Below are 25,592 nucleotides of genomic sequence, written 5' to 3' on the forward strand. Positions count from 1 at the left end.
TTTCAAAATTGAAAGACATTATTCTTGTAGTATTCTATTTGTTTTCACAATATTTTTAAATTTGAAATAAATATAAAATGAATGCTACGATATTATTTTGCTTTGTTTACTTTTCCACTTTTTAGTTCGAACTTATATAAGCTTTTTATTTGCCTTTCTGCAACTGAATGTTTTAAAGTGCAGCTTTTGCAGAGCTTTCGCACAACTGTTAGGACGACATTTAGATTCTTAAGTAGAAAGCTTTCGCAGAGTTTTTTTTTTACAGCAGTAGTTTGTAAAATATTACACATTTTGGTGTTACTTTTGTATTTCAAACGGGGAAAAGAGTTGTTCTTGATATATTATAGTTATGTGTTTAAAATTGAAAGATATATAAAATAAATACAGACATTTCCACATTATTTTTTTTTTTTAATTTTTTAATTTCTTTCCATATTTCAGGTTTAAAAATCGAAGCTTTCACAGAGCTTTCATACAGCTGTTCTGGCTACATTCAATTTTTTGAAGCACGTAGCTTTCACAGAGCTTTTTGTAACGCTTGCTTTTAAGTATAATTCTAATATTGTTAAGTAAACACTTTTCTATAATTTAGCTGAATTTATTTATTGATTTGAATTGATTATATTGAATTATTATTATTATTTCTTTAATTGTTTGAACCACTATTTTAAAATTGGAAAAATATTGTACTTCAAATTTGCAGCGCTTTTATTGAGATCAACTACAAGGTTTTCACACTATTTTTTTTAATTTTAAATTAATAGAAAAAATATAAAATTTTTTTGTAGTTATTATTTATTGATTCTTTTGTGTTATTAAATTGGTATTATATTTAAAGTTCTATAAGTTCGCTACCATTCATTCCGTAAAAGAGATCTTTAAAACCTGAAACATAAATAAATAAATTTTTTTAAATATTTAAAGTTCTTAAAGTTAAATATTTGAAGACAAAAATCAGCACAAGCGTTTTGATTTCCTTGGATTATTATTATTATTACCAAATACTACAATATTTCATTTCTATATGAATTTCATTTTAATGCAAAATCTTGCAAGGTATTTCAAAAATGCCAAATAGCTAATAAAAAAAATTAATAAAAACTTTACACTGCACTTTAATGTGATACCAATGTATATGGTCATATATGTATGCACTTTTTAACTAGAAAAAGCCAAAAGTACACTCAGAATATGTAGTTATGTATGTAGGTTATGTATGTTCATTAGTGAGAATTACCGAATGCACTGCGCACAATTTAAAAAGCACTGAGCACTAAAGCACACTACTTTGCAAAATTTAATAAATTTTTACCAAATTTTTGGCGTATATTCCAAAAATATGTATTAAAAAAATGTAAACAACAACAACATATTACTCTCAATAATTCCGTTAAGGTGTAAATTGAAAGTGAGCTAAATATAAAAAATATAATAAATAAAATTTAAATTTTAAAATAAATTATTAAAAATATATGTAAACATAAATAAACAAATTCTTTACAGTTGAAATATATTAACGAGCGTACCTTATAAAATCAGCAATGCCAATTAGAACGCACCCCTATATTTAAAACTCAATGCTGTGAGCTTTTCCATAGCTGTTTTCAATATTATTTTCTACGTTTCACTCTAAGCAGTGAGCTTTTCTGAAGTTTTTTTTTCCAACGTTATTTCTTTATAAGAACTCTATTGAGTGAGATTTTTTCAATATTATTTCGCTTATAAAATATTAATATGCAGTGAGCTTTTTTAAAGCTTTTTTCAAAAGTTTTTTCTTTACAATAAATTAAGTGCAAGCATTGTTGCATAAGTTTAGTCGCGCTTTTGGCACTTCTAATGCGCAATGCATTTAAAATTTCACAACTTTCATTTACTAAACTTTCACTGTTTGTTTTAAGTAAATTTTTTTTTACGGCTTTAAAATATCGCCATTTAACACCATACTTATAAACTTTAAAAATTTACTTTTTCCTTTAAAATTAGCTTTTACCTATAGCAAAAGCAACAAAGCTTCAAAAAGCTTAAAAGCTTTTAAAATGCTAAAAATCTTTCAATCTATTATTCAAACAAACATTATTTTTTGGCGACATAACAACAATTTTAAAGAAGGAAACGCTGCAGTTTTAATTTAACTATAGAAATTTTGAGTTTCTGCGTGTTTTTTATAGCACAAAAGCTATTAGTTTTCCAAAAAACTAAACAATACTCATAAATATATACAAATTTATATATAGTAATTTCGTATTCGGTCTAACTACAAACAATTTGGTGCACATAACTAACCTTATAATATTGTAATAATAATAAAAAACAGCAAATTAGAAAAAAGCTCAACTTCATTGATAGTACTTATGTATACAAAAAGTATATAAAAATCAAAACATAAAACCTCTACCGCCTACATGCAACAGATGTGCCGAAATATATATGTATAAAATAAAAAAAATTATAATAATAATAATAAAGAACTCTATTGAAAATATTGAAAACTTAAAACTAAAAGTTAAACACAAACAGCAATTATGAGCATATTTTTGAAAGCACTTTTCGTGTAACAGAAGCTTAGCTTTTAAGTGATTGTTGTGATTTTTTGCACGATGCACCAACCGAGTAAGTGTCACTATTTTTATTAAAACTATATAGAATTAACAAAACTTATGATATATAAATGCCTTTGTGTAAAAAACAAATAAAAAAAAAAAACCAAAAACAAAAAAACAAATATTGAACTTGAAAGCACCAAAGCACTAAAGCACTATAGCACCTAAGTACCACAGCAGTGAAGTTTCTTATACAACGCACATCCTATAGCGCTTTAAGCGGCCAATGCACATATAATAGTATACTTAGAAAAAAACATATGCATAAGCGTGCTTTGAAAGTATTGAAAATAAATGTTATGTAGTCATTTAAGCTTAAAATTATTATGCAATTTATATTTTTCACTCAACAAAAAGCTTTCAATATATATTTATATTATATTTATATATTAAATATATAACTAAAAATATGTTTTTTAGCTACGAGTATTTTTTTTAAATAAAAATTATTTTTATATGCAACTTATTTTTAAAAACTAAAACTTTTTTAATTTTAAATTTATTCTAATAATTTTTAATTAACTAACTTTTTAACACAATTTTTAATTATTATAAAAATTTTTCAATTTTAAATCACTTTCACGCACTTTTGTATTAAACAAATTTTTTAACACAATTTTTAATATTTTCTTTTATAAACGGTATTTTAATAAATGATTGAAAATTGGTTAAATCAGTTTTACTAAACTAATGTTTTTACACCATTATTAAAATTTTTTTTATTTGAAACTAATTTTAATAATTTTTTAATATACTAATATTTTAACACAATTTTTAATATTTATAAAGTTTTTTTAAATTCTAAACCACTTTCAATAATTGTTTTAATAAACTAATGTTAAACACAATTTATCATTTTTTATAACGGTATTTTAATGATTGATTGAAAATGGGTTGAATCTTTTTAATAAAAATTTTTTTTCACAATTTTAAATTTTGTAATTTTAAAATAATTTTTTAATAAACTAATTTTTAACACAATTTTTAATAATTGTATAAATTTGTAAATTTCAATAATTTTTTAACGCATGTTTTAATAATTTTTAATTTTTTTAAATTTTAAATCACTTTCAATAATTTTTTTAAATAACTAATTTTTTAACACAATTTTTGATAAATTTCTTTACAAACGGTATTTCAGCATTAAGTTTTACGATTTTTTGGAATTTTAAATAATTTTTTAATTTAACCGAGGTATAGTTCTATACAGTTCTCTTATTTTTTTCTTATTATTTCTTACTGTTCACACAATACTTTTAAGTTTTTTGTTCAAGAATTATCAATATATTATTAAACTAAAATTTTTCAGTACGTTTAAAATTTACTTAAAAAATGTATTACATTCTAACTCATTCTTAATCCAAAATTAACATATTTTTTAATAATTTAAATTTTCACTAGTAAAAGCAAACAAAAATAGTTTTCTTTTTTAAATAAATTTTAGTTTAATTATTTAAAGTTTCTGTATTACACTTAATAAATTTTTTAAATTAAAATTCATTAAAATTTTTATTTATTTATTTAATTCTTATAAAGACAATTTTATAAATTAGATCAATGTTTTACATAAAAAATTATTGTTTTTTTAAATAAGAACTAATTGAATTTTTAAAATATTTAAAATTTATTATATTTGTTAGTCAAACTTCATTCATTTATGAAACTTGATAAAATTTAGTTATTATAAATCTATTTTTTTTTATGCAAATAGATTAATGAAGTTAAGACTGATTAATTGTATTTTATAAATTTAATTAATGTTTTTAGTTTAACTTAAAATATATTTTGTGGATTATAATTAATTAATTTTTTAAATTATAATTAATTAATTTTTTAAATTATAATTTTTAAAATATAATATAATAATAATATATTAATTTTTTAAAATTTTATTAATTAATTTTGTTTAAATTATAATCAATTAATTTTTAAAAATATAATTAATTAAAATTGCTAAATTGCAAACAACTAATTTTTTAAATTAAAATTTATTAATTTTTTTAAATTAAAATTTATTAATTTTTTAAAATTAATTACACTTAATTAATATTATTCATATGTTATAAATAAAATTCGTTAATTATTTGAAATTAATAAAAAAATTTTAATAAGAAGAACTTAAGTTTCTATATTACAATCAATTAATTTTTTTTATTTAAATTAATTTATTAATAAATTAAAATTTTTTTTATTAATTATAACTTACAATTTTTTAAATTATGTTTATGCATTTAAAATTTTTTAATTTTATTAATTAAAATGTATAAAATTTTTTTATAAAAATTTATTAAGTTTTTTTAATTAAAATTTTTTAAAATTTTCATGTTAATTAATTTTTTTTTACTTAAATTAATTAATTTGTATACCCTGAACAAGGTATACTAACTTTGCCACGAAGTTTGTAACACCCTGCAGGAAACGTCAAAAGCCCTATATAAGTATATCTGTATATTAAAGATCAGCGCGACGAGCTGAAAGTTAATATACTCTACAATATGTTTAACCATGAGTTTAACTCTCATTCATTTTTTTTGTCACACTTACTTTTAAGTATTAAAAACTGAATTTAAATTAAGTTTGGTTTGTTAATTATTAATTTTGTAACAATTTTTTCGATTATATTTAATTTCATATGTCGTTTTAAAAAAAACTTATGTTTTAACCAGCAAATATGTATTTCCTCAATATCTCCATTTGTAAATTTGTTATAAAATTTAAGAGACAGTTCGTTTTAGTTGGAATATCAGATTCTAATACATGCAAGCCAATTACTCTTTTTAAGTACCAAATTTTGTTTATAGACTTATATGGCAATAACTTGTATAAGGTAAATATCGCATTATTTAGAAACTAGAAGAAGAAAATAGAAAATTTTTCAAAGACAAGATTCAGACTAAGCTAAGCTTAAGAATGGACTAACTCAATATAATTTATTAACTTAAATACATTTTATACGCTAATTTCCTTATATTTTCAAAAAATCAACAACAACAAAAACTAAAACCGAAAGTAAAAACTTTCGAAATCAAAACTGAAGAACTACAATAGTATTTAAGCGGGCGATTACCAGGCAAATAATGCAATTTGGTTTGATTAAGAAATACACAAATTCTTTATAATTCATGATTATAGCATAAGGAATACAAAATTTAAGCAAATTTCCAACCAATGTTCAATTAAAAGCATTACAAATCAACCAAAACAAATGTAATTAATTTATTATAAATACCAGTAAATGCATAAGTGAACAGACATTCAAAGAGAAAACCCAAACAATTACCATTAAAAGCATTATTTCAAAAAATTCCAAAGAAGCAGTGAAGCAAAATGTAGAAGAATGTGGTGAAATAAGCTAACGCGCGCCTAAAAGTGCGCTATAGAAAAAACAGTAAACAACAGCATAACGGTGAAAATAATGAATTGTAAAAAAAAATTATATTTAAAAGCAACCCTAAAGCAGACAGACAGCATTTGAGACTATAGCAATTGCAAAAACAAACAAACAAACAACAAAAAAAACAACAAAGTATAAAAAAAAAACCGAAGAATATTAAATATTATGTACAATTAATTACAACACGAATGCAAACGCAAGCAAAAGAGTGCAAATGTATAAAGTAGAAAAGAAAGGGAGGGCAGAACTTGGAGACGAAGACGAAGAGTTGTTATGCTCTTTAACCTAATTTATGAGATTATATATGTAAAATAAATAATTGCCTCAGTCAGTATAAAAAAACACAAAAAAAAATAAAAAAACTGTGTTTTATTTCATGTTTCCTTTTTGTTTTTTTAATTTTTTGTAATATTGTAATATAGTAACTTCCACAGCGAGGGGGGACACTAAAGCTTTTAAATATTGCATAAATTGTTTTTAATGCAGTCATTTCGAAATTTTAGGTATGTGCAATACACACTTATCGCACTGTTGTTGACAGACGCGTGAGTATTATACATTTTAACGGCACAACCATAGCCTATAGGCAGCATAGGATTACTTAGCGCGACTTGTTATTGCAGTGAATAGGTACATTCGGACCAGTCGCGCTCAAGTGTCTGTGTGTGTGAGTGTGTAAGAGCGTAGAAGCAAGCATGAAAAGTTTAGACCGCAAGAGGAATGCTAGGTTATGTAAACACCGTACGGTTTAGATAACGGCAAAGTGTCTAACACTTAACCGTTCTGGAAGAAAAAAAGTATACTATAAAATTCCCAATTAAGTTATTTTAAAACCCGTCAAAAATACCTATCATTAAGTGTCTTCTTTTTTTATGTTTTGGAACCATACATTTGAGATACAAAATGGTCTAACTTTGATTATTTATATACAGAGTAAGATAAAAGAAATCGATCTTATTATTTTGGCTTTATCAATCATCAATTTAAGAATTTAAGGTGGGTTGTCTCCTATCCGTTCATCCTGGATATTGTTAAATCTTCACGTCCTGGGAGAACTCCCAAGTGGCCTTGACCACGAACTCGACTCGAACTATGATTTCTGAACTGAAGTTTTTTTTTTTGGATTTGGTTGAACACTGGGCTGGTGATCAAGGTATTCCGTCATCTGAGTATGTGAGAGTAACACTCTAGGACAGTGTCCCAGGTGGGTCAATGACGGGGGCGATGGAATCACCTTCCACGAAAAACATCGAAAAACTTGCCCCTTGAAAGCGCAGAGAGCGGCAGAGCAGAAACCTGCTGGCTGAATACGTAGAGACGGACGAGGTGCGAGACGGAATCGCCAGCAGCAGAGAAACCTCTTTCTCTTCTCTTCATGGTGGGTTCGGGGACCACAGGCAACGTTAAAAGCACCGGTAGAAAGCAGGCGCCGGCAGCAGCGAAGACGGCGGGTCAGCGAGCTCGAAGGAGAAACCCCGGGCGACCTTCTCGGTGTGAAAGCGTGGGTTTGCGCCATGGTATCAACAAGCTGGGTAGGTATGCTGATGATCGGTCAACCTCCCGGTATAAGGAAGCGGTAGCTATGGTGCGAGTGGTGTGTAAGATACTGGACTTGGGGAAAGAATGCTATATTATATCCAACGAAAAAGTAAAGAGATTTTACTGCATTTTATTTTATATATTTATTTTAAAGCAAAAACTAAAACTACAGGGGCGTTTGCTGAAAAACAATCAACTTGGAAAATAACGGACACACGAGGATACGAATATACTCGTACATACATAACATACATTAGTATATTGAATATCATTTTGTCATAAACATTTCGTATTTTTTCCAATCCTCTGGTTGCTCATTACACTTTTATGCTGTTTTATGTTGCAGCGCAACGCAACATTTGTCATCGCTGAAGTGTTTTCCCGTTGCTCCGCCGCCGACACATTCTCGGCTTTAAAAATAAATTCCACGCTGCTTGCTTGTTTAGATTTAGATCATTTCCATGTCACAATTTCTTCAATTCTTTCAGTTCTTGACATTTATTTTTACATCTATCAAACAGGTGTAGATATTCGAAATGTTGTGGAATATATATTTTGGGTAATTAATTGGATGGAATTATTAATACATTTTCAAATTATAATGAGCTGAGTATTTTTAATTTTCAAAGTGCAATGAATTAGACTATTTATATTCCAAATAAATATTAGAATGATCTTAAAACTAAATGAGACTAAACACTAAGCCAAGAAAAATGTTAGTTTTATATATTATTTTTTTAATTAAACAAATGCCGGGGTCAGGAAAATTGTGTTGAGACTTTATGGAAAAAGCCAATAGTTCATTGTTTATAAAAAATCAAAATTATAAAAAAAAAATATTAGAATCAGACACTAAGTTTTCATGTTTTGAACAAAAAAGGCTGCACAAAATTCATTGAAATCTATTGTGCAACAGTGGTTACCAGTTCAAAAAACATAGTTTTGAGAAAAACGTATTTCAGAAGTTTTACACAAACGTTTCACACGCACGAGAGCTCTTTGCTAATTATCGAATAACTCAAAAAGTATTTATCAGATGTATGTTACATAAAATTTTCAGAGAATATTTCTAAGATATGATACTTTTAAGAAAATTTACTAAAAAGTCGATTTTTTTTTATTCTAACTACTATTAACTAACAAAGGTCGAACCAACTTGTAAAGAAATAGTCAAGCACAGGTGGCCCTTTTGTCGCCTGGCTTATGGCTTATTAAAAGCAATTTATAATTTTCGATTTCGCGCAGTTGCAATACCAATTTACGTTGCGGGTCAAGAAGCGTATTGCAAGTTTTATCAAGATATCCATTCTGTATTTTCTCCTTTACTAAAACAGAAATTGTTGAGAAAAATAATGGAAATTTTGGAAAAATTAAATTCTCGTTAAGCGCATTATAGCAACAATTATTATTAGTAGGCAGCTTTATTTTAAGCTAATTTATAGACGCAAAAACACATTCATACTTCGTTAATGCGCAGTCATTAAACATTTTTCGCAGTTAATTTTCACACATTCCTTATATTTCGCTTTATCACACTGCGGGTCGCGGCTCTTCTACTACGCCGATAACCCCCAAATTACTACAAAGGCGCATATTAACAAAAGCCATGAACATAAAACACGCTAAGAACAAGCTAACTTGCTAGATTACTTACGCTTGAGTAAATATCTAGACTTGCTTGTGTATACTCGTATGTGAGCACATGGAAGTGTATTTATGTGTGTTGTAACCCCCATGTTGTAGTTGCTGTGTTAAATGTATTATATATGCATATGAGTGTGTGTGTACATGAACAAAGTATTCACAAATTTCGCTGGAATTTTGAACAGTAATTTATGTAAAGCAACAAGTAATAGGTGTCATAAATTTTAATTAGCGTAAAATGAAGCTAATTTCAGTTATTATAACGCTGCACGAATAAAGGCATAAGGAAAGGGATGATTTAATAAAAGCATATAGCTTATGTATGTACATTTTCTACATACATTAGATTAGATTAAAGACTAGATTAGCCTAGAGCTCTAAAAAATGTATTATTTTTCACAATTTGTACTGAGCGCATATATGAGTAAGGAACTAGGATTCGAATTTCCTTTTTTCAGTAAGGCGACTGCGGGCGACAGTGATTCTAAGTACTCGTGTTATCACACACAAAATAACAAGTAAAATGTTGATGTCGGTTGCACCGAAGCTATAATACCCTTCACAAACAAAAAGTGTCCATACAAGTGCTTGAATTTGATCGGTCAGTTTGTATGGCAGCTACATGCTATAGTAATCCGATCTGAATAATTTTTTCGAAGAATGTACTCTTGTAATAAGACTATAAGTGATGCCGAATTACGAATCTTCAAAAAAAGAAGTTTTTCATACAAGCACTAAAATTTTATCTTTCAGTTTGTATAGCAGCTATATGCTATAGTAGTCCGATATCAGCGGCTTCGACAAATCAGCAGCTTCTTAAGGAGCAAAGAATGAAGGACTAGTCTAAATCGACTCAGCTCGTCATGCTGTTAATTTATATAAATTTTTTTCGACGTTTCTTTCTGAGTGTTACAAACTTCGTGGCTCGATTCTTAATATAATAATTTATTTCTGTTCTTTATTTCTATATCTAGCCTTCAGCCGGTTGGGATTGAATATTTTTTACTCCTGTTGAAATCTAAAATAAATTGAGCGGCACCTGCAGTGGATATTAATGTGATAGATATACATATATAATCAAAATATGAACTTAACTAAATTTTTTTTCAATTCAAATTACATTTTCATACTTTAAATGGACCTGCTATAACAGCTGATAGAACCCATTTTTTGAAATGTCGATAATACGGCTCGTCATACTTAAATAAGTTTCAACACATTCATTCACATGACTTTTTATTGACAAACCGGCTTAGATAAATTTGCTTCGTCAGTTTCATAACGGATTTAATCTATTATATGCCTAAGATTTCTCCAATTTTATTTACATATAACCATTAAATGAACAGACTAACATAAAATTTTGAAACCGCTTTCTTTCACGGCTATCAAAGCAGTTTCTGAATGTTAAAATTTCGGTTATTAAGTGGTTATGTTCTGTATGTTAAAGTTTCAGGTATTAAAGAGTTAGGTGTAGACAGCGATATGAAGAAATGACAATTTTAAATATATATATTTTTTTTTTTGCAGTTATTTATTTTATGAAAGCAAGTTTTTAGCAAGTTTAGCATCATTAAAACAGGTTTCAACTTGACTTCATAGAAATTTGAAAAAAAAATAATAGTTTTAAAAGTAATGACTCTTTGAGTTAATTCAGTTGCAATCGAAGCTCCTTACGGTAACCATCAGAAATCCTTGGAGATTCATCTACAATCAATCGCACAAAAACATAATAATAATATAAATTTTATTGAAATCTAGTAAGAGGTTTTCAAGCTGCAGTGGTCAGCATTTCAAAAAAATATAGGTCTCAGAAAAACACGTTTGAAACTTTACACGAATGTTCCAGAGCGCCCGAACACCCTTTGCTGATTATAGAGTAACTAGAAATGTATTTTTCGTATTTATTTCAAATTTTCAGAAAATATTTAAAAGACATTATACTTAAAGAAAATGGAAATAAGAATTTCTCGCAACACGTGTGTCATGATTTTCAATGTTAATTGACTTAATTAACCACATGGCTTCCGCTTAGCTACATAAATTGTTACTCGCACTAAGCTTCCTTGGAATTTCTTAATACTTTCTCAAATTATCATGCAAAAACTTGCGAATTTCCGCCAAAACGTGGCGTAGCCAACCAAAAGTGTGACCTATCATATATACATACACGTATGTATGTCTAACATTTACGCATTCACAGTGCCAGCAATTATTATTTCATGCTTTCACAAATCGGATGTCTAATTGATTCAGCTATGCTACTAAGTGGAGCTTCTGTTGCTGCCAACCAACAGCGTTGAATGCAATTCCCGACATTTTCAAAGCTGTCAGCAATGAAATGTCAACGACAGCGCGCTGAGAAAGTGCATGAAATTAAGAGCGCAGTGGCGCTGTAGGGGCAGCTGAAGGATAACGGTTGGCCAACCACACCAGCGTCAATGCAGCCAAAGTCACTGCGCCACCATGACATCAGCGTCACCGCATCAACCAACAAAAGTGACTGTGCGACTTGGCTACGGAAAGCAAGAGTTTTGGTGCTAGTATGACTGTACACCATACGCCTCTCACTTGGCTCATGCGTTGCTATTTGTAAGGCGTAAATTTAATTTGTGAATTGCGCGCTCGACATTATGCGTCACACACATTCGCTACTTGCTTCAATCATACTTACAAACCTATACATACAATAAATACATACACGTGAGTGTACGAAATTAATTTTTATCAACATTTTTCGATGCTTGCTGCCTTCGTGAGAGTCTGCTCTGTATACTACTTGTATATAAAATTCATTGGGGCGGGTCGCTCATCATCAATCATAAGGCTGACGTTTGCGACTCACACGAGGTTAACAATGAAAAGTAGCAGACAGGTTTAAGCGCAATTTGCTTTTGGACTTTTATTTAGCTTTTACAGCTATTAAAATATCTGTGTGTGTAGCATACACCGTCAAAATAAATAACGAAAACTCTTGCTGTAGCTATGGTGAGTGCAACACAGCTTTCGCGGGAATATGATGAGCGTGAAGCAGTGTAAAAATCAATGCTATTAGAGTACAACACTGTAGATAAACGCACATATGCATAAGCGGTTTGCTAAGCACAGGGTGGTTCAACAAAAATACTATGCATTTCATGGAGATATAGCTGCCACACAAGCTGTCAAAGTAAGCATGTATTTTTGACATTTATCTGCTGAATATTTTCTCAATTAATCTGTTACATAAAAGCTTATTCCGCAAAGTTGTTTAATAATCATTAGAATTTACTTGCAATACTTACGTTTTATATGCAGAACTTACAAACAATATTTTTACTGTCTAAACTTCTTCAGCGATGGGACATTTTTCTCACATTACAGCTAAATAAAAAATCAAAAGTGTCAAAGTTAAAGTCTGAACAATGCTCAAAGCGCTTTCTAGGCTCTCTTAGATAGAGAAACGCCATTTAATGCAGACTTTTTTGAAATTGAAAATGATGATAGCATAGTATCATTAAATGCGGCTCATACAAAGCAAGTTACTAAATATCCATCTTCTAAGTACAAAATAACGACAAAAGGATTATGCGGCAAGCCATACAGCGCGTGAAGTCAACAGTCTCAAAGCGATCTTGAGATTTTTTACTGTTAGACTAAATTTCGTCGAGATACGTCAGGTCAATGGTTTATGCTATGAGACCAGCTATAATAAACTGCTCAGAAACCAACATTCGGCACGTTATTGGCGAGGTGAGGTCGGTTGTGCAGCAAAAGTGGTAAAAACTGTAACAAAAGTCTTTAAATTACGCAAACATGTCTGAAACTCGGTACAAACGCTTAATGCCATAAAATTGTGACACTACTAAAGTGAGAGTATTGGAGTTATCAGAAATATTTCTGCTTTTAGTATTAATTAATGATAGTATTTCCTAAAAAAACACAAATACTCTGCATGATATTGATGCATATAAAAGTTTTAATGTCCTAGACAACTTGAGTTATAATAGCAAAACTTAGTGGCAACAGTCCATATATGTATATTATCTTCATATAATATAATATATTTAGCGTATGCAAAAAGGATGACCACCAGCATTTCTCATGCATTTTATTTTATAGCAGTGGTGCTCTATCAGTACCGCGGCTAGCATCCACAGCCACATTTATGGTGTTGAGTTAGAAGCACAGTTTTTCAAAAAACAAAATTTAACGGGTTCAGTTTGACTCACACGAAAACTGCGCTAACACAAGCACCTAATTAAATCAATTTCTTTTCTTTCACAAAATTCCGTGTTTTTACAGGTTGGTTAATAAGTTTCTGCTCTCACCAAGTAATAGCACTAAAAGCTCCAACTTTTTTTTGTATCAAGTTGGCACATCTGTCATGAGGAACATGCAAAGTTACATTCGGTTAATTCTTTGTTTACAAGCCATTTGAAGTGGACGTGTCAGAGTATTTTTTTTTAATATGGACAAAATTTAATATCGTGCAGTGATTAGATTCCTTGTTTGAAAGGTTTAAAAGCAAAAGAAATTTATGAACAATTGTTAGAAGTGTATAAGAAGTCCTCAGCTTCAAAACGCACCGTTGAATTTTGAGCTGGTGAATTTAAACGTGGTCATACTAGGCTTGAAGAGGATGCACTCGAAGGACGACTCTCAAAGGTGTTTTAACAATGACAAAATTCAACGAATCAAAGTACGAATTGCTTGAGCATCCACCGTATTCACCAGCTTTGGCTCGCAACGACTAATACCTCTTCAGAAACCTGAAACAATTCCTGCGTGGAAAGCGATTTTACAGCCGTAAACGGTTATTTTGCAGAGCTTTCGGAAAGTCTTTATAGGGATGGCATAAAATTATTGGAGAATCATTGGAATAAGTGTATTTGAGTTGACGGAGTTTATATTGAATAAAAAAATATATTTCGTACCAAAAACCAGTATTTTTCATTTCGAGCGCCGAAACTTTTCAACCAACCTGTAATTGTATTAGCCTCATTAGTAAAATTTGTTCGCTAGCACAGCTTCAGAACAATTAAAATTTTTTATGTAGCGGTTATGAAAAAATTTATATAGCGCTTAAGTATTAAAATTAAATCATAACAATTTGATATAATATTTATTTTAAGATATCTTAAAAACATGAAATTCAGATTTGCGTTGAATTTAATACCCCTGTGTCACCCTGTATATGCTTACCAGAGCGCCAGTAAACAAACATTTGTGTAAATTTGAAATTGTTAAGCTGCTGCCACCATTTCCCTTTTATTAAAATTAGAATTTTAAAAGCACTATTTAAATGTAAATTAAATTCTTTTGTCTCTTATAAACAATTGAGAATTGCAATCAATTAGTTGCAGCGACAGCCAATCTTAATTCATCTTACACCACCCACACGGTTTGGCTTTTTTGTCATAAATCTTGTATAAAGTGACAAAGCGTAAGCGTATTTAGACGAAAATATGAAAGATATTGCTTGCAAAAATGTCGACAAATGCATACACATACACAATTACATACATATTTACACTATAGGTAAATTAATTTATATTATAGGTAAAGCATTTCGGCAATTTGTTGTAGAATTCGAGGAATTTTGAATATGAGAACTTTTATTTATTTCGAATTGTTGTTTAGTTCTTGTAAAAATAATCCATTTTTAACCAATGAATCGTGTCAAGTTAAATATCCGTCGTTTTGCTCAATAATTTTTTGCCATTTTGAAGAAAATTTCGTAATGCCACAACTCTCATAGAAACCCAACCAAGCTCCCGCAGCTTCGGGCGAGCCATTATCGATGTGTGTGATTTTGGGTTGTTCATATGGAACACAATTCCTTTCCTATGGACCAAAGCTGGCCACTTCTGGGCGCTTGTTCCTTCAGGAGGTCAAATTTTTTATAGTAAAGGAACAAACTATGAGTAAGAGGCAACTCATAGTAGATGAGTCCCTGCCTATCTCACTATCTCACGAAGCACACAGCAAACCTTCCCTGTCGTCAATCCAGAACCGGCCGGCGATTCATGGCGATTCGACAACGACCGTTTTCACTTGACGTTGTCATAAATGACACGAGTTTTATCACCAGTACCCATACGCTTCTAAAACAGATCGATTTTCCTGCGATACAGCAGAAATTACTTATACATGGAACTTCTATTGTATCCAGTCGTATTTAAATGGAACCAAAGACACCCCGAAAAGTTAACAGAGTGAAGCTTGTTGTTTAACGACCTACCTAAAGAACTCGACAGACTACGCTGAGGACGTTTTTCTTATCGTTAAAATAAAGTTTCTAACTACCGACTGCAAGCTAACTCAAGGGTACCTCGGCGTAATATCCAACTGGTACTGGTAAAACTGAAATAGTTTTATTTACCAGGAGGTATACAATTCCGGAAGTCCCTCTCACCTTATTCAGAGGCACACGCCTAAACCTATTGATTAGGTGAAATACCTAAGTATTATCCTTGATAGAAAGCTTCCATGGAGGCCAAATATTGAGAAGCGGGTAAAAATGGCATCGGTTGCCTTATACTGCTGTAGAGGAGCTATAGAGAAGAAGTGAGAATTCTCACAAAAGGTGGCTCTACGAAACCGTAGAGGAATGGAAATGAGCTGGATCCCGTTTTAATCTTACGTACTAGCATTGGATTTATGGACTTCGACTGTGCTTAGCAGGCGTTGGATGATTACCAGCCTCTGCGCGACTGCGAGCTGCAGATCTCCAGAACTACTGTACTTGCAAAGTTCATGTTTTTGCAATCATAGGAGCTCTTACAGGACATTTTTCGGTAGGCATTTATGATGTAAGACTAAAAATCCAGTAGGATGCAAACTGTTAAAGCAGTATCGTAGAAAGTTAGGTGGAAACAGTCGGGCACTTTCCCCTCCATTTTCCAGCTTTGCAAGACTGAGGTTGAAGCATCTCGGCAATCACTCCTTCGGGAAACCAGGAGATATAGCCATCATTAACATTCGCCGCCTCAAGTAATTTGTGATTGCCTCAATAATTTATGAGTGTCTTTCTAAGAAATTGTGTAGGAGTTCTAGGTACCACAACGGATAAGCTGTCCAAGTGAGATACCTGTTAGGATCGACCTTTTAACTTAATCTTACCTAGTTTGAGTGATATACCTATTCTACACAGATGCTATGGTATATTCTTATTGCAGACAAATATTCCAAAATATTTCATTGTCCGCTTCAGACTCAGCTTTTTACTTTGCGTTTTAATTATGAGATTTCTTTAGAAACACACGTAAAAACCAATAAACATAATTTGTACAATAGTAATTTCCGTTTTATTAATGAAACATTCCAACCAAAAACCATAGCTACGTGAAAACAACACATCGTTAAGAAAAAAACTTCTACTTAACAATAACTATTGAAATTAATGCCAATGACAAAGCACATGAGCAATCAACAGATATATGGTAACGCTCGTCATACACACCAACATAATAGGGAAACCGACCTTGCAGTAGTAGAGAAATGGAAAGTTATAGCCATGTTTCTCTGCCAAACCCGCGCATATAACATTTGCCGAGGTGCCGATTATCGTGCCCATGCAGCCCAAACCGGAGCCCAATATTACGGCCCAAATGAACGGTTGCAGCGGCAATTGTTCCTCTTCGATATCTTCTACGGCAACGGTGACAGCGCGTAACATTAACGAGGTCACCGAAGGACCGGTTAGAAAGGCTGCACAAAATGCTGACCACCATACGGCTATCAGAATGCCGACAACTAAACGCGCACTAGAACTGCTGTAACTAATAAGATTGCCCGTCACATTGCTAATCGTATCGAATAATCCCATCTGATTTGTAGCCTCAGAGAATACAATGACGCAGGCGAGAAAAAGCATTGTCGACCACTCAATACGACCGAGTATGCCATCGAAGTCTTCATTATCGGCCAATATCAGCAGTAGTATGCAGCCGAGCAATGCGGTCCAAGCTGTAGAAAGGAAATGCAAATTCGGTACGAGATGCAGTATGATGAGTAGGAACACGAAAAACAAGACGATGCAACATTTGCATAGTAGCGCCTTTTCAGTAATTTTAAATTCAATTTTAAGCGCCTTCACCATTTCTTTATAGTCCGGCGGTGGTGCTGGCATCTTACCAATACGTTTCAAGCGTCTACGCAAACGGCGCACCTTCGATAAGACTGTATCACGCATAGCCTGCTCATCCTTTGAATATGGGCTAATACTCTTCGCAGTGCGCGACCACACCTTAATCACGCGACGCAAACGTTCAATCTCAGCACCATCTTTATAGCGCATCGTATTCGAGTCGTGATAGAGTATACGCATATATAGGTATGCGCTTGCACCGGCTATCAATGTACCAGGTAAAACGTGTTCGATAAAGACGTAACCGTCGATGCCTTCGCGCCGTAAAACCTCATGAGCCAAAACATATTTACTCGGTGTCATACCATTTGGCGTTAAAGTGGCACCAACATTCGCATAGATAATCAGGCAGGAGAGTAATGGCAATGGATTGAGTTGCATTAGCTCGCAGACACGCATCGTAATTGGTGCAATCAATAACACCATCAGAATGTTATCAAGTAGCGATGACAACACTAAAGTGATCAGACACAAGCAGTTAAGTATTGGCCAGATATGACCATTCGAGATCTCGTAGATGCGTACAGTAACATAATCGATAATACCCGTCTCTGCTAATATGGCAATGATGAGCGTCAAGCCGAATAGTTCCAGTAGTATTTCGAAATCGATCCAATCGATGATGGTACGCAGCGAAGGTCGCAAGTTTAGTAGCGCCAACATGCTGATGGCGAGCGTACAAAAGACGATTATAGCGAGCGCCCGATGCACGATATCCAACATTAGCAGGAAATAGAAACCAACTACTAATAATAGCGCAACAACAACACCAACTTCCAAATTGATCGGCGACGGCTCGTAATAGAACTCCAGCGAAAGCGGTTGCGGTAGATTGGTGATCATGCTGATTTGTAACTTTTTGCTACCCTCCGCGGACATATATTGCAAGGCGAACAGTTTTTTGCGTTCCACAAGATGTATATCGTCTAAGTTCTTGGTGTCTGCCAAATGTAATACCCACGGTTTGGTGGCTTCATGTCGTTCATTATTGATAATTTGTAAAAGCTGTATAGTCAGTTTTTTTTCTTTGCCAGCCAATTTTTTCAACTGATCCTTCGAGAGCATTATAAATGGTCCGGTTGCGGTAATGAAAAATCCTTTCGACAATGATTCCTCTGGCACATTGAAAACTTTCTCCGAACCATTGTTAACGCATACGAAATTTGATTGGGGATGTTCATGTTCGGGTAGTACCAAAAGCAAACCCGTGAATATAAGCCAGATTATAAAGAGCACAACGATTTTGGCGACTTTCACAAAATGAGCGTTCTTTTGCTCCATCGCAGTTTGCAATTCAACTAATTCATCTTCCTCTGCTGCTGAAGAGATTGACGTCGCACTGCGATCATCACCGAAATCTGCTGCTCCAGCGTACAAACGTCTATCGCGTTCTTTCCCGAAAGACACCGCTCTGCGACTGCTGGTTCGCTTTGGACGATTACGCATCGCAGCCGTTTGAGTTTTGCCACCAGCAGCTCCCTCAAACGTGGTGCGAGTGCTAGCGGTGCGCCATTCAACGTACTCTGCATCGGATTCCAGTGAGTCATTTTCGTCCACGTCAAGACTCCACATAGACGGTTTTGACATATCGTGTCGTATTCTGTAAAATTCAAACAGAATCACTGAAGTTTTTTTTTTGTATATAAAAAATTTTAATGATTTTGAAGAAAATTTTATTTTCTTGGTTGATTTTCCGTTGTAATTTTTTGTTCTCACTTTGACAATGAAAAAAAAAGTATATGCGATTAATTATTCAATGAACGCAATGGCACTCGAGATAAAGTAGTTAGACCACATTTAGCGTTGACCGAAATAAAGCTCTATTGGACGGTATTGTTGACCCTGAGCTTTGCGTCAGGCATGTAAACTACTGCAGGGCACTGTAGAAACAAAGTTTATGCCATTTTGATAGCAATGGATAGAAAGAGAGAGCGAGAGCGAAAAAAGTGAGTATTCACTTGACGTCATATTTTATTATTATTGATAGTTTGAACTCAAGTCATTGTAAAGAAAACGCTTTTATTTGTCAAGGTATCTTCACGAAATTTGGAATGGATTAAGAATTCACAAAACCGCGTATTTCTGATTCCCAATCAGATATGACCCTTTAAGCTAATATGAAATACAACTATGCTTGCCAACATAATGTGCAACCCACTTGAGTGCATAGTATAAACCGAAACTAAATGCAGCTCACTTTAAAATATTCCACTAGAATACCAACGAAACACGCACGGTCGAGCAAAAGCCGAACTGCCGAACTTCGCCCAATTCTTTTTTCCTAGTATATAGTATATGTATGCACTAGGGTGAACCAAGAAAACTGATATATAATTTATGAGTTAAAATAATAACTCTAATGGCTCAAAATATTATAAATCTCTCTCTTTAACAAATTTATTTTAACACATAAATTCGATATAAATTTTTTTTGGCGCACCATAATACAAATAAAATGTTCCGTAGTAATTCCAGTAGCTCAAAAAATTCGAGCGATATTTTTGGAAAAAATCATTTTTAATCCATAAATTCGATATTAGTGTTTTCGGCTCACCCTAATATATATATATTTAAAAAAGTCAGGTAAAACCACCAGTAGCTCAAAAAATTCGAAAGATTTTTGTGGAAAATTCTTTTTAACTCATAAATGCAATATTTGGATTTTTCGACTCACCCTAATTTAGTGAAAATATCCAGTATTAACGCCAATGGTTCAAAAAATTCTAACGATATTTTTTGGAATAAATTAATTTTAATCCATAATTTCAATATTTTTTTTTTGGCTCACCCTAATATATTTAGAATACCCGTAATGCACTAATGTAGCTCAAAAAATTCTAACTACCTTTTTCGAACAAATTAATTTTTACCCATAAATTCGTTATATGTTTTTTTTTTTGGGTGCACCCTAATGTCTACGCATCCACTTCTTTTTTCATTTTTAATCTTTTATCATATTTATTTTCCTTTCATACTTCAAATTGCATTTTTACTTGATGCGCTTGTAATGGAGCTCTCTTCACCCAACACCTTAAAATAAACTTTGACACTTGTGCGCGCGAAAAAAACACTAAGCGCCAACACGTGTGAATTTTCGTTTCAGTTCACTTGGATCTACCCCAACCCGCCGCTAACCACCTTTCCTTGGTCACTGTGGCGAGCCAAACAGAAGCTGCAGCCACCACAAACGCTGCCAACCCAAATGGGATATAACTTGAACACCTCAGCTTACACGTGCACTCACACACACACACACATACACGGGACCACTTGAATACACAAACAGCACTTCCGTGGATGCGTCAATTTGCATGCAATACGAAGGAAGGTAAATGTTTGCATTGGTGTATATGTGTGTGTGGGCGTGTGCCAAAACTCATCTCTTTCAGTCTCGCACATTTATCACACATTTTTGGTCGGTTTTTTTTCGACACCTCCGAATCTGATGTCCCTCTCATGTTACTCAGGCACTCTCAGTAAATAAAGTGCTAAGCGCTTCCCTTGAAGAGTGTTCCATTTACGTTTTTCGCGCACAAAAGAAGGAAGTGCTTGTGTATTTGCTTCGTACTTTATGCTAATATTTGGATATACACCTATAGAACCATAAAGCATCAGCGAACAGTTATTTTTATTCGCAAGAGAGATGGTAGTTCGAACTACGTTAGTTGTTAAAACTCTGTACCCAGTAAACTTGTGACAGGAAAATAGTTAGGAAATTTAACTATCCGTTGAAAAATTTTAATTGGTACCATTGAAAATAAGTCTTTTGTGATGCCAAAACTCTTAATGGATCTACGACACAATCAAAAATCTGCGAGGATGATGCTGTCGATTTTAGTGAGTATACCAAAATCGCTGAAGATGCGTAGCCCTAGTTACACAAAAGGGCAAAAGTCTAGAAGGAAATGTTGCGATAATTCAATCACTGCTATTTCCAAACAACTTCGGCATTTGAGAACCGGCAATATTTTTAGCCAAGAGCCGAGTATTATTCTCACAACAGCAGAAGGTGGTAGCAGCTCACTGTGTTGACAATTAACCAGACCAAGCTTTAGTGAAGTAAAATAGTAAGCCGCTCAAAAACAGCGACACTCTAACTTACCCCTAACCTGATGCTGTTAAGACAAGAGGGCTATTTCACAATAGCTTATTAGTCTTGATACAAGTCTATTTCTCATACAAGGCTATTTATGGATTACCTCGTTGCAATTGGTAATGAGGCAAGGCACTTTATACTTAATTTTGGTTGCACTGTCTTTGATACCAAAGCAGGCCGCACTTCCAAGCAGTATCCACAGCTGATCAAAGATATCGCAAGAAAATTCTACAACCGTGTAGTATACACGAATAAACGATATCTGTCAAAGATTTAGCTGAATCGGTCTCGCAGCTTTGTTTCGATACCGCAAACTTGAGTACGCGGATTTTAAAAAGATGTAAAACGAGTAATAACGGACGTTAATTCGTTAGTGTTGAAAGGGAAATTGCGTAGTGAACCTTTATGCTAAACTATGCTATAAAGAGTAAATTTCTCTCATCCTTTTAAATATGTTATTTAAGGAGATACGAGGCTTGCATTGTACAATATATTTCGAGATTTGAAAACAAACAACAATATTAAGCAGCGAAAATCGCTTAATTGTTTCTCAACATATTCTCTATTCTCTCTATTAAGATCTATACACTTTTTCGTACGTTTGCACCAATTTTCGAAGCACTTTTGCCACTCTGATTGATCATCGCCAAAAGTTTATTAAAGTTCAACGATACACTGTTGCTGCGTTAATTCACCTCGAAAGTTGCAAAAACTAATAGCGCGAAAATGTTCGCGATTTAATTCCATTTTTTGACCGAGATGAATATTTTAAATTACTGTTAACAACCGAAATAGCGGTCGTATGTCAATACGTTTTGCGTATGTTTAACATCAAAAATGTTAAACTTTACGTTAAAGTTGTGAGTTGCCAAAATTGCCGATATATAAAAAGCAACCTACATGTATCTTGTAGATACATATATAATTCAAGAACTTCTTATACATTTTTCATTCTTCGTATATATAATAATAATTCCATTAATTGCTTAATCTGCATAATATTATTCATATTTCAGCAAATTCTTTTTCTTTATTTTTTTTTTTTTAATTTTTTGCAAGCCATTAATGCATGCGCAGTTAAGTCTCAAGAATGCTCATTACTCAACGAAACCATTCATTATTTTGACAACAACTTGAAACGCAATAAAGAAGGCATATACCCGAAATATTTTGCTATAAATAAAGTAAAATAAAGTAAAAATGCCAGAAAATGCGCCACAAAGAAAATAAATATTAAAGCTGATAGGAGGTAATTGTGCTCGATTGTATCTTATTTATTGAAAATTTGCTTTTTAGGTTAATCTGTCATGGTCGCGCATAAATTTGAGCTTACACCGATATAATCTGCCGCATACAAGCATGGAGATGGGGACAAATCGAAATGTGTATGTAGCTATGCGAAGATTCATAATTTAATATTTATTTTATTTTAGGCAGCACATAGTGCTTTGAACTCTGCTAAACATAATTTAGGCATATATATCGGCATCAAGGACTTTTGTTGCCATAAGGAAAGCAGCAACTAAGCAAACCAACGGCCAAGCGCCGAAGCAGCAGTGCTGAGGCAGAAAATGAATTTGAAAATATTGAAAATTTTAAAATTGCTGCGTCAATGCTCTGTCATGCAATTGCAAAAATTGCCAAAAAATCGCATAAATTCAAACATACATAAATAAAGCTATAATGCGAATTGCCATGTCGGCATGTTTGAATAGAAAGCGCACAGCTCAGTCGCGCAGCCACAAACTAGCAGGCCGCTGATGGCTTTGGAACAGCGAACTTATTAATAAGCAATCGCATTTGCAGTTATTTTGCGTTAAATACTGCTGTTTACATATTCGTATACCCTGAACAGCGTATAATAAAATTACCACGAAGTTTGTAACACCCAGAAGTACAATAATATGTACGTATATAAATGAACGGCATGACAAGATGAGTCGATTTAGCTTTGACCATCTGTATATACGCACCTAAGTTTCAGAGATATCAATCTGAAAATTTTTACTGTCGTTCACTCTGCAAAAAGCTGCTTATTTTTCGGAAACACCAAAATCAGATCATTATAGCATGTAGCTGTCATACAAACTGAATGATCAAAATCAAGTGCTCTTATGGAAAACTTTTATTTGACAAAATACCTTTACGAAATTTGGCACAGAGTATTATTTTGGGCAAGGCTACAATCTTCAAGGAAATTGTTCAAATCGAACCAATAAAGCGTATAGCTGTCAAACAAACTGAACGATCAAAATCAAGTCGTTGTATGAAAAAAGTTTTATTTGTGAAGGGTGTTAGCGTTTCGTTGCGGCCGATGTTAAAACTTTTTCTTATATATATATTTTTTTTCATTTATTTTAATAAAAAAATTATATATTTTTAACATACAAGTATTCTACGAAACAAAATTAATACATATTGAAGCTCCCAACACTTTTTCGCCACTCACAGTGCAAATTAAGCTAAGCGCCAACAACATCAACAAAAAACAACAGGTATTCACACACTGTCTATAAATTTTGTACAAATCAAAAATTGTATAAATCGAAAAATTCTATTGATTGCAGCATTTCTTAAAATTTTATTAGGCTATTTGTCATTTATGTCAATTAAATTCTGCACTGATGCGTTAATTACGTGCTTTTGGAATTAATTGCTGTAATGATATCATCTAATATATGTACAGTTAACAATTTCTAAACAGCTCAACTGATGCATTAAATTAATTTCATTAGGTTACTCATACGCCATGTATTGCCTACATATCACTTATATGCGAGTATGCAAATGAAATGTAATAAAGTCTCGTTAAGATGCCAATTCAATTGTGATTTGTGCAGCAAGTTAACTTGCATTATATGCCCACACACACACATACGCACGCATTTGTGCATAAGCACAGCAATAATTTATTTAACTAGGCTTAACTTGTTTGATAAAATAGTCTTGTTTATAAAAAAATTGATGGAAAATTGAAGGTATGTTGTTGTACAACTGCAAAAATTTAAATGACTGGGATTCTTTGAAATAAAATCATAGATTGAAAATATATAGTGTATCTAAACATCTGTAGATTTCACTTTGAAATGTAAGGATTATTTTCTTTTTGTACAATTACGATCGATTTGACTTGATTTTGTTGGACAATAACACGTGTCAAAGTTGGTGAAGATATTTCGCAAAAAAAAAATTTGCATAAAAGCATTTGATTCCGGACGTTTAGTTTTTTTTATATGTCATAGAAGTTCGAACTGATCAATTTCTTCAGAGTTTGCAGTGATGCCTTTAGCAATAATCCATGCCAATTTTCGCAAAGATACTTCGTCAAATGAAGAAGCTTTTCATACAAGCATTTGATTCCGATCGTTCAGTTTGTATGGCAGCTATACGCTATAGTAGTTTCAACAGAACAAATTCTTCGAAGATTATACCGCTGTTCTACATAATAATCTACGCCAAGTTTTGCGATTTTGATCGGTTATTTTGTATGACAGCTATATGCTATATTAGTCCGATCTGAATAATTTTTTCGTAGATATCACTGTCTTAAAACCAGAAGGGTGTCGAATTTCATGAAGATATCTCTTTTACATCTAGGGTTGATTACATTAATGGGAACCAAATAGATATTCATGAATAAATAAACACTTTCTTAAGAAATTCAAAATTCGCGATACTTTTAGAGCAAGATACTTTTCTTAGCACTATTCATCATAACATTGTTAAACATATTTTTTAAATATGTTTACTTAAGAAAATGAAATTATGATAAATGTGTTGTACAATTTAAAACAGTTGCGAGCATTTCATACATACCTAAATACAAACGTACTTAGATACCTTAAAATATTTTAGAAAAAAAAACGTTCTTTTATTGAATGCTCAAGTTAGCTGTGTTGCCAATTTTCCCCTCATACCTATTTTCACTATGTTGTTATTGTTAGCTTGCAACATTTGTCTTCCACAAATAAATTGTCGGTCACAGGCAGCTTAGGCTTTCGCCCAAGTATTTATTACTTTGCAAAGCAGAAAACAATAATTCGCATGTCTTTCTGTCAAACAGTTAGCCAGTCAGTGACCGCTTGCTTTTCGAGATCAAAACAATAAATACTAAATAGGAGCGGGTATGTTCAATCAAAACAAACAAATCACTTACGTAAAATGACTAATACATATGTATATACTCAT

At 32.3% G+C, this 25,592-nt stretch overlaps 1 protein-coding gene and 1 long non-coding RNA gene across 2 annotated transcripts; one reads left to right on the forward strand and one right to left on the reverse strand.

The window, feature by feature from the left end:
* Positions 1–16,558: 16,558 nt before the first annotated feature.
* Positions 16,559–18,895, reverse strand: LOC106614435 (P protein). Its single transcript, XM_014230185.3, has one exon. It carries the CDS (start codon positions 18,893–18,895, stop codon positions 16,559–16,561), a length of 2,337 nt encoding a protein of 778 aa, XP_014085660.3.
* Positions 18,896–22,549: 3,654 nt separating this feature from the next.
* On the forward strand, positions 22,550–24,415 carry LOC118683189 (uncharacterized). Its single transcript, XR_004979080.2, has 3 exons — positions 22,550–22,653; positions 22,701–22,789; positions 22,838–24,415. It is a non-coding gene; the product is annotated as an uncharacterized lncRNA (long non-coding RNA).
* The last annotated feature ends 1,177 nt before the right edge of the window (positions 24,416–25,592 follow it).

This window comes from Bactrocera oleae, chromosome 4, assembly GCF_042242935.1.
Source record: "Bactrocera oleae isolate idBacOlea1 chromosome 4, idBacOlea1, whole genome shotgun sequence".
NCBI classification, from domain to species: domain Eukaryota; kingdom Metazoa; phylum Arthropoda; class Insecta; order Diptera; family Tephritidae; genus Bactrocera; species Bactrocera oleae.